The sequence below is a fragment of the Leucopleurus acutus genome (assembly GCF_964270905.1).
Source record: "Leucopleurus acutus genome assembly, chromosome: 2".
Lineage (NCBI taxonomy): Eukaryota > Metazoa > Chordata > Mammalia > Artiodactyla > Delphinidae > Leucopleurus > Leucopleurus acutus.
In genome coordinates this window covers 66,346,075-66,359,249 of record NC_139143.1, presented here as the reverse complement: position 1 = coordinate 66,359,249, position 13,175 = coordinate 66,346,075, and the positions used below count along the sequence as shown (strand labels likewise).

The 13,175-nt window shown below is 38.4% G+C and overlaps 1 protein-coding gene across 1 annotated transcript in view; it reads left to right on the top strand.

The window, feature by feature from the left end:
• Positions 1-11,704, top strand: part of PRRX1 (paired related homeobox 1) — a 70,511-nt gene extending 58,807 nt beyond the window's left edge. Inside the window, exons 3-4 of the mRNA XM_082864607.1 lie at positions 1,683-1,864; positions 11,443-11,704. Coding sequence (XP_082720733.1) covers positions 1,683-1,864; positions 11,443-11,581 — 321 coding nt within the window. The 3' untranslated portion in view covers positions 11,582-11,704. The remainder of the gene's footprint in view (positions 1-1,682; positions 1,865-11,442) is intronic.
• The last annotated feature ends 1,471 nt before the right edge of the window (positions 11,705-13,175 follow it).

Genomic DNA, 13,175 nt, shown 5'->3' with positions numbered 1-13,175 from the left:
CAGTGTGCTAATTCTTGAACAGTCTTTGTTCTATGGTAATACATTTTGATTTTAATCTGTGGGTGATGGAGAGTCAGAGGATGATATAAAGCTAAAGCGAAGCCCTGATACAATTATATTTGCATTTAAAATGATAACTCTAATAGCAATATGAAGGACACATTAGAAACAAAAGAGGTGAAGCCAGAAAAGATTCTGCCTCTACTGATTTGCACCCTGGTCTTCCATGGGGCACCAATCACGTGGTATTTTATGTGAATGTTACCAACTAGAACTGTGAAATTGTCCCACTCCTCACCATAGGATTTCTTTCTCCCACACCTGGTCATGCGTTTCCATAATTGCACTTAAAATTCTTGTAATTTTTCAAATTTACATGTCTATCTTCTTTTAATAGATTGTGAGCTGCTTATGAGCAGAGAATAAGTCTCACCTCTCCATTCCCGGTATTTAGGCCAGGGTTTAGAACACAGTCGCCAAAAAGACTTCTTGAATGAGTAAATGAATGAATAAAATACCACGGCAGTCTGGAAGAGTTGTAGTATCATGAGTCAGATGTTCTTAAGCTCAAAAACTCAGCCATTTATTACTTGTGAGAACTTTAACAGATTACTTAATCTCATTGAAACGGTTTCCTCAACTCTGAAATAGAAATAATAATACCTAATTGTGGAATTGTCATGATAACTAGAAATAATGTAGGTAATGTGCTTATATAAGTTCCTAGCCCTAATAGCACTTAATAAGTGGTAGGTTTATTATTAGCTGTAGTCGATGATATCAGTACTGCCCATTTCCTTGGAACCCTACAATTAAATATACTCCAGCCAACTTCCGATTTTCAGTATCTGCATTTCTGTTTCACAAGTTTCTTTCTAGAACTTCGGGAGACACGCCAGAAGTGCTGGAACATTTATGATCAATGACTGACAGGAGCCAGTGTACAAATCCACAATTCTCTCACCCCTCCGGTGGGAGGTGTGTGCCCTGCATCAGTCCTTAGAGCCCCTTAAGGACTGAGCTCCCACAGAGGAAGCTGGTTCAGTAGCACAGTTAGAGGTTGCTTTTCTTCTGTTACTTCCTCCCTCTCTTACTGATATTCCTTGCACCTCCCAGATAAACTATTTGCTTCTTAAATCCTTGTCGCAGGGTCTACTTTTGGGAAGATGGAGAGTTTTCTTTCCATATCCAATAAGTATTATGAAACCAGTTGAAGTTTTTGCCTTTTGAAGAACTTTAAAAAAACTTTTAAAATGCCATTGTATCTGTGCAGAAATCTAACGAGATTTTTCTGTTTTTGAAAAAACTTTTAAGATGCCATTGTATCTGTGCAGAAGTCTAATGAGATTTTTCTTTTTTATTACAATTACAACAAGGAATATAATCCATATTTTGCTGTCACGTGGGTTAGTCATGGATCGCATCTCCGGTGGCTTGATTATTGGAAGTACCTCATGGTCCTGTTCTAATAGTCTTTGTGCTTAAGAGCCCTGGAACATGGCCCACCAGGGAAGGATTATGGCATGTTTTCTGTTGTTCTGGGAAGAATTCCATACTTAGCCTAGATCTTCCATGGGAAGGTACTGCATGGTAAAAATCAACCAGGACTTTATTCATGGAACCTCTTCTTTGTTTTTTTCTCTCCCTCCTCATGCTCTTCTCTCCTCCCGACAATCTTCCAGGTGTGGTTTCAGAACCGAAGAGCCAAATTCCGCAGGAATGAGAGAGCCATGCTGGCCAATAAAAACGCTTCCCTCCTCAAATCCTACTCAGGAGATGTGACTGCTGTGGAGCAGCCCATCGTACCTCGTCCTGCCCCAAGACCCACTGATTATCTCTCCTGGGGGACGGCCTCTCCGTACAGGTGAATGACTGGCCCACTCTCCCTTGCTCCGCTTCCACACGTTTCTCAGCGGTTGGTCACGTTTAAAGCTGCTTGTGCAGCTGGCTGACATTTCTTACTGGGTTAACCTCTTCAGAGACATTCAACTTGCTGACATCCCCAGATTTTCACAGGAGATTACTAGTTGCCCCAGGAGCAGGGTTTGGGGCAGAAGAGAGAGGGGCAGGCCATCAGCAATCTCCTCTTGGACTCAGGAACTCTTGCAAAGGTTTCAAAGATGGGGAAGAATCTCAAAGAAAAGATCATTAAGCTATGCCCAGAGTCCCTCTTGTAATCATTCTGGAACAAAACTTCACTCCATTTCCAAATCTGATAGATTGGTTTGATTATATGCAAGTAGGAATTTAACATGTAAGGCTCTAAGTGTAGGACCAAAGGCAAACTTCACAATAAAACTGATTTTGAATGAAAAGAAAAGAAGTAAGGAAGGGAAAAAAGAAGGAGAGAGACAGAGAAAGACAGAGAGAGAGAGAAGGGGAAAAAACCCAAGATCATTCAGATAACTTTCATGGCCATAGTTCTTTGTTAGTAGGTGGGGATGTCTTATGATCCAAGATGCCTTCCTAATCTATTGCTAATTCTTGTCTACTTATCTGAAGTTCTTTGAGGGGTTAGTTTATGTGTGTGTGTGTTTTTTTAAATATATAAAAACAATGTATAATTTACACTAAATTTTTATATTTAAAAGGTGAAAAATATTAAGGAAGCAAATAACAGAGTATTATTTCAATGGCTTGGAAAGGCTTTTAACCTCCATTTATTATGCTGTCCAGAAAATACAGATTAACGCCAGAGGGAAGCTGAGACACATGTGCCTAATGCATTGTCATCAGTCTAAAGTGTCTTTATTTGAACCTAAACCTGAGTATTCTTAGAAACCAGATCAAGCCTATGTGTTCTCTGGCTGATTGCAGTGGAGGAGGAAGTATTTACAAATTCATTTATTATGCTTCTGTGTACCTTTTTATTGCTAAGGTTAATTAAAAGTTTAAAGAGAGGTTTTAAACTAATTATAAGATTATCTCCCAGTTGATGCTGAGCTACTGATGTGAAATGCAACATTAGTGAAATGCAAATACTTTCCAAAGTTGATCACTCTAATCAAAGCAAAAAACCTCAACTAAATATTCTCTCTGTTCCAAATCAGTTCCTTGAAAGAAACACCATAAATGGATTTGAAAATTTCTTTTAAATTCCCCATTGTGAAATTAGCCTGAATTGCTTTGGTCTTAGTACATGGAGACTCTATGCATAGGAAACTGGAAATTTCTATTGCTCTCAGACATAGTATGCTTTGCTGATTTCAAAAGATGAGTCCTATCTGTGTGTCCTATTTAAAATTTAGACTCCTCTCCCATAGGATTTACTAAAAACATATTTTGAAGACCATCGTGAAATCATATATTCTTTAATATTTTAAAAAAGTAGAAGACTGCTTTGTTTTTCAGATAAATATTGATAGTTCATAGACTCATTAAATGGCTTGGGAAATGGATGTGGATCAGAGCTTGATGTTTCAAGGTCTCTGGTTTGAATTTGGTCACGACCAGGAAGTTCAACTCCTTTTTCTTCCTGGATCCTAGTGAGGAAGTTTTCATACCAGCTGTAATAACCCAGATGGCTGTCACGTGGTCCTTACCAGTGAGAGGCGGAGGGCAGTACACTGCATGAGTGGGGATGAAATCTTCCCTGAATTAATGGCTAGATTACCTGGACCTCAGCAGAAGTTCAAATCCTGTGCCTGCATTATACATACTATGTATATGGGCATCTAATTGAAATTATTATGCAATTTATGTGTGCTATCTGGGGAAGTGTTCTATTTTATTTTGAATGATTATGTAGAAATACTAGATACACTTTAAAAAAAAACACTCATAATTCCACCATCTTGAGATAATTAGTGTTTATTTTTGCAATTAGAGTTCAGTATTTCATATAGTATAGACTTAGTATAAATACTATTTTGTATTCTGCTCCTTTCACTTAAAAATCATATAACCTAGTACTTCTTACTCAATTCATGGTATACTTTTATATCATTTCTCTCTTAGACACAGAGTTTGTAAAAAATAATTAATTAAAAATTTCATAGAATCTGATTGTTCGTATTCTGTATGAAGAATTAATTCAGCTCCAGATTTAAGTAGAAAAATGATGGTTTAAGCAGTAATTTAAGCAACAGTAATGTTTTTTGACCCAATGTTGACTGAAGTGTTTATATTTTGATTAATTTCTAAAAGTGGCACAAAGCTATTTTGTTTCTTAGAGATTTTTCTGCTATGTTTAGAACCAAAATACATTATGATTTCACATTTTGAAGCTTGGTAGGAAATATAAGTCTTGTTAAGGAAATATAAAAGAAAACCAAGTGATGAAAAGCAGAGGAAATGATAGACCTTTTGTGTTATGGAAAATTAACTTGCTATTTCTGTTGGTACTATTATGTCAAATTAGTTATCTCACATGTGACATTCATTAAAAGGCATTTCTCTTGGTTAATCCTTGGACGCACCTGTGTGGCAGCTCTGTCCTTGATCTGGTTCCAAAGAACAGACCCAACACTTGCCCAAGTTTAAGCCTTCAGCAAGCAGAATTAGAGCGAGGGCTCATGATCCCTGTTTGTTTCTGTCCAAAGTATTAGGCCACATAACCATATTTTCATTCAAATTAAATCTTACACGATATTGAAAATAGTAAATAGTATAAGACTAGGAAACTACGTAAACATGCCTGTTTGATTCAGGGTTTGTCTCAGATCTGTGAAGCATGCCTGCGACTGAGGTCCACCTTCTGGGGTGTGTGGGTAACCCCTGGGATGAGTGAGGCAGCTTGGTCATGCAACCCAGGGACAGCGGAGCAGACAGTTTTGCCAAAGAGGACAGTTTGCTCACTTCCACAGCAAACTGTGGAAGAAGACAGGAGGAAAGCAAGACTCAAAGCAGAGAGCGTGCGTATGGTCAGAATTATGGGATGGGAAACAGCCAACATATTTTTTTCTGGGTGTCTTTTATATCTAGAGTGGTGGCTGTATAATTTATCATCCAAACTGGGACACTTTTGAAGTAAAAGGGGAGTGCTATTAATAATGACACTAGGACAACAGGCATAAACTGGGATTGTCCCTGGCAAACTGAGACTTACGGTTCACTCTATTTATAGCATGTCATGACCTCCTTCATTCCCTCGAGGGTGTTAGAGGTGATAATATCAGGTAGGAAACTGAGTCACCAGAAGGAACAAAGCATTCCTTAACAGGACACTACTGTCCTGGCAGGTGTCTTCTTTATCTACGCCTAGACAGTTGAAAGAAGCTTGTCTTTGGCGCACATGCTCACTGCTTAGCTGAGAACTGTTTCCTTATGCAAATGAAAGCACACACAAGCACTAGAGTTATTTAAGACTCATTAGCTTGTACTGCTTTGCCTTTCGGGTGGCAGTGATTTACCAAGTCCTGGACTTTTGACTGTTGTTTTAGATGAAGTAGTTAAGAAACCTTTCTGCAGAGACATCCCTTCCTATGAAAGATAGATAAAGAATGGCCTAGCTCTGCAGTGTTGGTCTGGAGTGCCATTTCCAGAGGGAGGGCTGGGCTTCAAAGAAAACTAATGACAAGTGAAAGAGAGGCCAGCGATCCTTATCCACAATTTCCCTCCCCCCACCTTCTCCTCCTCCCCTCATTTGATCGTGGTCACGGTGCTGCCTGACATCTGCTGAACGCATTTGGCTCATTTCTCCCTTTCACACTTTCAAAAATAGATCCTCGTCCCTCCCAAGATGTTGTTTACACGAGGGGCTTCATAACGGATTCTAACGGAAGACACTGAAAAGGTAACTTGTCAGAGGGGGAAGAGGGCGGCTGCTGGGGGTAGGGTTTAAATGGGAATTAAGTATATTCAAGAAAGTGGGGCTTACCAGTCCTAGAAATGAAAGCAGTGAGGTCCTCAAGTGGGGAACACCATTGGAAACCAAAACTGCAAGAAAATACGTCCATAGAGTTAAGGGTAGTCTGATAGCCTAGAGCACGGCTCTGCAAAGATTACTGGGCGTATGAATCACCTGGAATCATGGTACGATGCAGAATGAGATTCAGTAAGTCTGGGGCAGGACCTGGGAAATGTACCTCTAACTTGCTCCCATGTGATGCCCATGCTGTTGACACTTGGTACATACTTTGAATAGTGAGGTTTTAGAGGAGATGGGACAGAGGTCAGAAGAACTATGTTCTTGTCCTGGCTCTTGTTGTTCTTCAGGCCAGTTGGGTCGTGAATCTACGTAACCTTGTATCTAAGCTTGAGCTAGTAATAGTTTCCCTATTATATATCACACAGGGGCATTTGGAACCTACGTTAAGCAATGTGCATTTCAAAAAGAGAAACAAAAATCATTGAGACAACAGAAAGATGCAAGTCTTCATATATAAAACATTTCTAGAAAGAAAAGTTTAAAATGGTGGAAGCATCACTGAACATGCAGTGCAAACTGAAGGCTTAGTAATGAAATATGGCCCAAATGTGTCCACTTTAAGAGCTAAATGTACGTTTAAAAAAATCAACTTCTGAGTTTTAAAAACAGAAGTTGGAAATGATTATTTAAATCACGAAAAGATCATTTCCAAAAGGATTTATCGGGTCTCTCTTTAACAGTAAATTTTCCCTAGGAAAACTCATATTGAATTTTCTTAGATGAAGCAAGTATACCTCTGCTGTTCTTGCATTGACAAAAGAACAAACCAAAGAGATGATCTCCAACCTCTACACGTCACAGACAGAGTCATGAAAACCTCAAGCTCTACAGCCTTTCGAAAAATCCCAAGCTGGGAAGCCTTAGGATCTCAGGAAGACACATAGACTTCTTGGGCTGACAGATCTGTCTTTGGGGTGAAATTTTCCATAGCTTGTCATCATTTGTCCAAAAGGGCCAAATAGAAAACAAAGTTAGAGTTGAAAACTGAGTCAGGTAGTATTTTTCCCCCAGCTCTCCTCAATTGTTTCGTGATTTGTGGGATTTACACTCCAGGTGATTAGAAAGCAGAGGGGGAGACGGTCATAAGTTTCCTGGCTTTAAAACCATACCATGTATAGTATTTTCCATACTTCCTTGGTGTTTGGCAGTCATTTTAACACACTATCCCTCACGACAACCTCTCAAGGTAGGTCGAAATTATCAAAAATGATTTGTCCACAGTGAAAACAGAACTCTAACCCTGCTGGTGGTTAGCATTCTGCTGTCTGTGGCTGGGCTCCAACTGTTAGGAATCTCCAAATAAGGAGAGGGAAAAATTTCAAGCTTACTTAAATGTGTCAGCTCTGTGCAAGTCCCAGAGCAGATCTGCTGAATCAACAGATAGGATACAAGTATTTCTTTTTCATCTCTAATTCCTCAATGCCCTGTACACGGCAATGTCGTTTCTTGGTCACAGACACAGAGAATTTTACATTCTTCAAAACTAAATAGAAATATTGCTTTGGCCAAACCCTATAAGCCCAGTCTTAGTACTCATCTCATGTCTGCATCCTGTTAGAGGAATAGGCAGAAGGCAAGACCAATGGGCAGGATCTCTACGTGTTGGAAAGCAGGCTCTTGGTGTTATCATGTGCTTAATAAATTACCTAGTTTCAACCTCATCTTTTTAGCCCAGGAAGCTTAATCCTGTTTAGGAAGGAGAGGTCATTTTACATGGTGCGAATGGCCCCATTAATTTGGTTGAAAACAGCTTATTAACCTCACTGGTTTCTGTCTTGTGAGAAAACATTTCAGGGTTCTCGTTCTTTTCCTAACACAGAGCTTTAGAAGTTTTGGTGACATGGAAAACAGGTGGTCATGAACAATCTTTCAGATTGACAGCCACTCAAGGCTCTCTTGCATCTGTTGTCACTTTTGGAAGTGGGTCCTCTCCATCATACTTCTAATGCCTTTTTAAAGCATGACTAAGCTGCTCTTGGATTAATTTTGTCTTTTCTGACCTGTAACACGTCTTGCTTATTACTGGTATGTCAAAGGACTGGTCCCTACTTGCCTAAATGGTAGTTTTAGTTTAAGTTGAGAAACTAGATTCATGTCAAACTACTGGAGGGAAAACATACTCGTTTTCTTTAGTGTGTGCACACAATATCCCTTTAGCCTCTACCTATAAAGTTATGTACTCTAAATGTTTGTTTAGAGGCTGTGAATTAAGATGGTCTCTGTTCTTTTATCCTATTTCTTATGGCTATGCGATGCTGAAATAAGTTAGACCGATTTTTGAAAGTTTATAGCTTTCCTAAACGTTTATAGAGTGAAAAGCTTATCACTTATCAAGTGTATAGGATATTGCAAAACTCATTCATTAATATCAACTGCTTTTTTATTCTCACATCCCTCTAACCTGAGAGCTACATATGAGTCATTGTCATGGTCTCGCTAACACAGTGGTGTCCTTTAACAGCACCACAGTACAATTAGACAAGGGTGTTGTTCTCAACTCTGCAAACACAGGTTGCTATTTAAGGAAGAATGTCTCAGTGAAAATCCAATCTCCTGTGTAAAATATAACCCTAATTTCATTAATTTGGTTTTGAGATGGGAAGTGGATCAACATTCATCTCATCTGGGATATTAACATCTGGCCTGCGTTAGAAAATCTCAGTGTTTCCAAGATATGTGTTACCATACCAAGTCTTCAGACTAGAAAACCAGATGATACTAGCAAATTATGAAGTAACTGCAGCAAAATGGTTATATAATAGATAAAACTGAAATCGCAAATACAGTAGACATTTCTAGAAAACAGTAACAGCATCTTCAGTAAACTAATTCTCCATGGTTCTAATTCCCTTTGTCTGCTAAGGAAAGTGGCCACACCTTTGATCATCACAAAAAGAGAGAATCTCTATTAAATAGGACTTTGCTTGTCCAGAATCTCAAAGGAGGGAAAACATATCCCCCGAGAAATTGGGCCAAATATGTAAAAGCACAATACTCTATGACAATCTACAGTTTGCCATCAGAGAATTTTTGTTTTCTTTCTGCTCTCTCATGAAGTTTCAGCCTCCTGTTTTCAGAAGCCATTTAATTTTATTCTCAGTACTTAAATAATACAGATAACTCAAAATCTCAGCTTCTTTCCTATGCATTTAAAATTATACTATGTACCATCTTTAGGACTTAATTCTCTCACAGAAATCTGGCTGAGAAAGGCTGATTTGGTTGATGTCATAATCTATAACACAGGTACATTTTCCAAATCCAATTATCTTTTTTCTCAGCTACTTAGATCTTTTATTTCTTTGAAATCTTAGATTTCAGTATATCCTAGAAATTTCTTGAGTATGGGATTTATGGATTTGCATATATTTCTGGTAGGGTCTTGAATGGAAGCATGTAATTCATACAGAACTTAAATGATAATATGTATATGGGTTTTGAAAATAAATGAGACTTCTTGGTATATTGTAACAAAGAAAAAAACTTGTCCCATTTTAACAGGTTGTTCTGACTATTTATCTCACTCCTAATTGAAACCTACATGAATTGGGACTCTTTCTGTCTTTGTCTTTTGGTAGACAGTAGTAGAAGTAATAGTCTATTCTATAAGTCTAACCTGCACCAATATTTGTTCACTTTTTACTGTTAAAAGCCATTTATGGTGGATTAAGAATATGCAATCATCAGTCTTGCCTTGGTCATGTCCCTTTTGATTTGGCACATTTGATTAAGATAGCAAAATTAACGGGAAGGACTGGTTCCTTAAAATAAAAGCATGTTGGTAAAATATTTTTAGAAATCATTACTCACAGCAGGATGACAGAGATCACTGATATTGAGCATTAATCAGTTTAATCATACAATATCTAGATATTTGTCAGTTACTTATCTATTCATTAAATACTTTCTTGAATGCCAAATACGTGCTAGATATGTGGTAGTTCTATCTGGGGACACGGTGGTGAACAAGGCAGATGTGGTATCTCATCTATGGGGCTTATAGTATGAGGAATTGAAATAAGTACAGGGTGCTATAGATAAATCTAACTTTGTGTAGACAGTTAAGATCATGCACCCAGAGATGAGTAAGAGTGAAACACACAACAATGAAATAGAAGAGTGTAGGGTTATTTTGGAACGCTTCTGAGTCTTCCCCCTGCCATAGGACACAACCATAGACACTCACACTCATACACATACCAGTGTTATAAGGGTCTTAAATTAAGGATTATATTTCTGGAAAGACCTAATTATACTTTTTAACCCAATTTTCCTGGGTTAATTGCTAGTAACTGAGCTGATATAGGCTATTGTGAGTCTTGACTCTAAGTCTTGACGTAAATCTTGTCTATGTGGTGTCCCAAATAAGTATTAATGATACAGTCTCTCTATTTGTAGAGTAGCTTTAGTTTTTTCTTTCTGGTCTGTCACTTGATCCCCAGAACCACAAACTCCTGTGTGGCTGACAAAATTGCATAGGAATGCAGGCACCAGAAGAGCACATGTCATTCCATTTATAAGTCTATCTCATTTCAGCCCTCAGATGAAAGGTATTTTGTTAATCTTAGAAACAACTAGGAATATTTTCATTGAATTAAAATGAGTTCCCTTATAGCTGTTTAGTATCAAGTAATGGATAATTTGCATCCAAGTCTAAGAAACCTTTACTTTTCCTTTAAAAGAAATTCATGGATACAATTAACAGAAAACCACCAATTACAAATTTCTGCCCAGTGGTATTCCTAGGTCTTAATTACAGTCTCTGACAATGAAAAACAACTTTGGGTTTTTCTCAGCAATAAGAACGGTCAGAAACAGTTACCTCTGAGGTCAGGAATACCGAAACTGGAACATTTGCTAGTTTATCTAAGAGATTTAAACATTTCCAAAATAACTGACCCAAAAGACAGTGTAAGCTGCTCAAGTACTTTTGAATAAGTTATAAAATCAAGGCCAATTGGAGTGGAAACCTCTTGATTTGGCAGTGCTTGGTACTATCAACCAGTGGATCAACAAAGGCAGAGAAGTCATCTTAGATTATTTAACTGGTTCTCCAAGTACACTATTTAATATGGTATTCAGTGATTATCTAAAATATGTTAGGATTAATGTCAGCTACCTAGAATGAGGAATGAAAAATGCCCCGTAGTTTCTTTTCAATTGCCTCCTTCTCTTCCTCCTCACTCCCACAAGCTGGTGATGTAGGCAGGACAAGATTAAACACTGTTTTAACTGGTCAACTGATGAAACACCTGTTATCCACCATAAGCAGCTTTCTTCTCTCACCCCAGAAATAAATCATTACTCACTGTATCCAACACAGAAAATACTTTTCCCCTCGTCTTGTTCCACGCTCCACTGCTTTTCCCTGCCCTTCAAAACACTGCCACCCTTTTCCAAGGGCCTTAGACTAATGGAATCTGGGGCTGTAAGGGACCTCAGAGGTCATGTAGTCCAACCCACCTGCCCCTACCTGCCCCCATCCTGAGACTTGTACCCATCTGGGGCACAGACTTGCAGCTTTATGAAACTAATGCCTGTTATTCTCCCTGCTCTCTCCTTTGTCCCTACAGCGCCATGGCTACTTATTCTGCCACATGTGCCAACAATAGCCCTGCACAGGGCATCAACATGGCCAACAGCATTGCCAACCTGAGACTGAAGGCCAAGGAATATAGTTTACAGAGGAACCAGGTGCCAACAGTCAACTGAGGAAAAAAATAATTAAACAGGCCTAAGAAGAAATCAAAAACCATAAGACACCTATCCTGCTCTGTCATTTCTACATCTGCTGGAAAAAAATAAAAACAAACAAACAAACACAGAAATAAACTATTGGGACCATGGCAGAGAAAAGCAGGAGAGGAGCAAAATGAAAATTAGTTAACAAATGTTCCTCCTCCCTCTGGGATACCACCACCACTTGTTTCTGTGTGTGTTAATTTTGTTTTTCCTTCTATTCATATGCTTTGCTTGATATACTCTGAGCTTCTTCAGTTAAGTTCAGCCCACCCACCCCCATGATTGTATGGGTTTTAAAAGAATCTACAGCAGCCAAAGAAACCATATATGTATATATATTCAGAATAATTGCCTATAGTCTCCTCATTGACCTGTTTGAACCTCAGTGTCTTACACTATCCTTCTTCCTAGTTCTCTGTACAGAAGCTCTAGGACCTTCTGAAAAGCCAAAGTCTTTCTGAAGAATCTGTGCCAGACATAATTCCCTTTCTCATTGTCTCCATCTCTGTTGGTCATGGTAAGCTTGTTCCATCAGCTACTGGAAAGAAAAAGGAATTGTATACAACATCTGGTCACTGGCCTGTCTGATCCAGTGTGATTGGCTATGTCTGGCTAATTCTAAGCTCTAAGTTCTAGATCTAAGCTCTAGATTTAAGCTCTAAACTATAGAGGATAATATTACCATCACTACCACCCCTCACCCCTATCCAATCAATCAGCCATCCTAAGTTAAAGATATTTGTTGTTTCTTGAATGATTTGCTGTCATGGGCTATTTGATAGAAGATACATTTTTCACTTGAGAGAGGGAGAGACATTTCTCTAGGAAAACAAAGACTAAGTTGTGAAAGGCATGGCCTATATCTCTTTGGTGCCTTAAGGGTAGTCAGATGCACACTTATATATATACTGTATATATTTATATATTATATATATATAAAATATTCTTGCAAGCTTGAGTTTGCAGTTTCTCAAACACTACAAAGAGCAAATTTCACACCATCACCAGTGTCTTTATTTCTACGGTGATAAGACTTTTTATTAGGGATCTCATTTCCTTTCTTTCTCTACACAAAATTCTCATTACGGCCACAGAGCAACTGATAGGGCAGCTGTTTGAAAACAGGTCTAATTTTCACATTAGGGTTTTAAATAAATTAGAAACTTTTTGAGGCTATGAAAATGTCCTTGAGTTTGGCACCTGAACTCTGGTGGAATGCTGATACATTCTGATCTATCACGCGAATTACACTTAGAAGAGGGAAAGCCGTTTCGTCATCTGTCCTTTTTCCACTCAACAGAAATCTGAAAGATACGCCTTTAGGTGGAATACTTAAAGGTTTATCTAAATTCTAAAAATTTAAAAGGCAATTGTGGGCTATTTTTATCTTCTAATATATTGAAATAAAGTTTCGTGTCTAGGGCTGGGAGCCAGGACTGACCTCTTCTTTGTTTCTTTCTCTTTGTTTCCACCCGTGCTTTTGTAACTTGTCAGGTAAACTTGACCAAACCATGTTACCATGCTGTGCCTTGGTTTACCTTTTTTGTAAAATGGGTTTAACAAT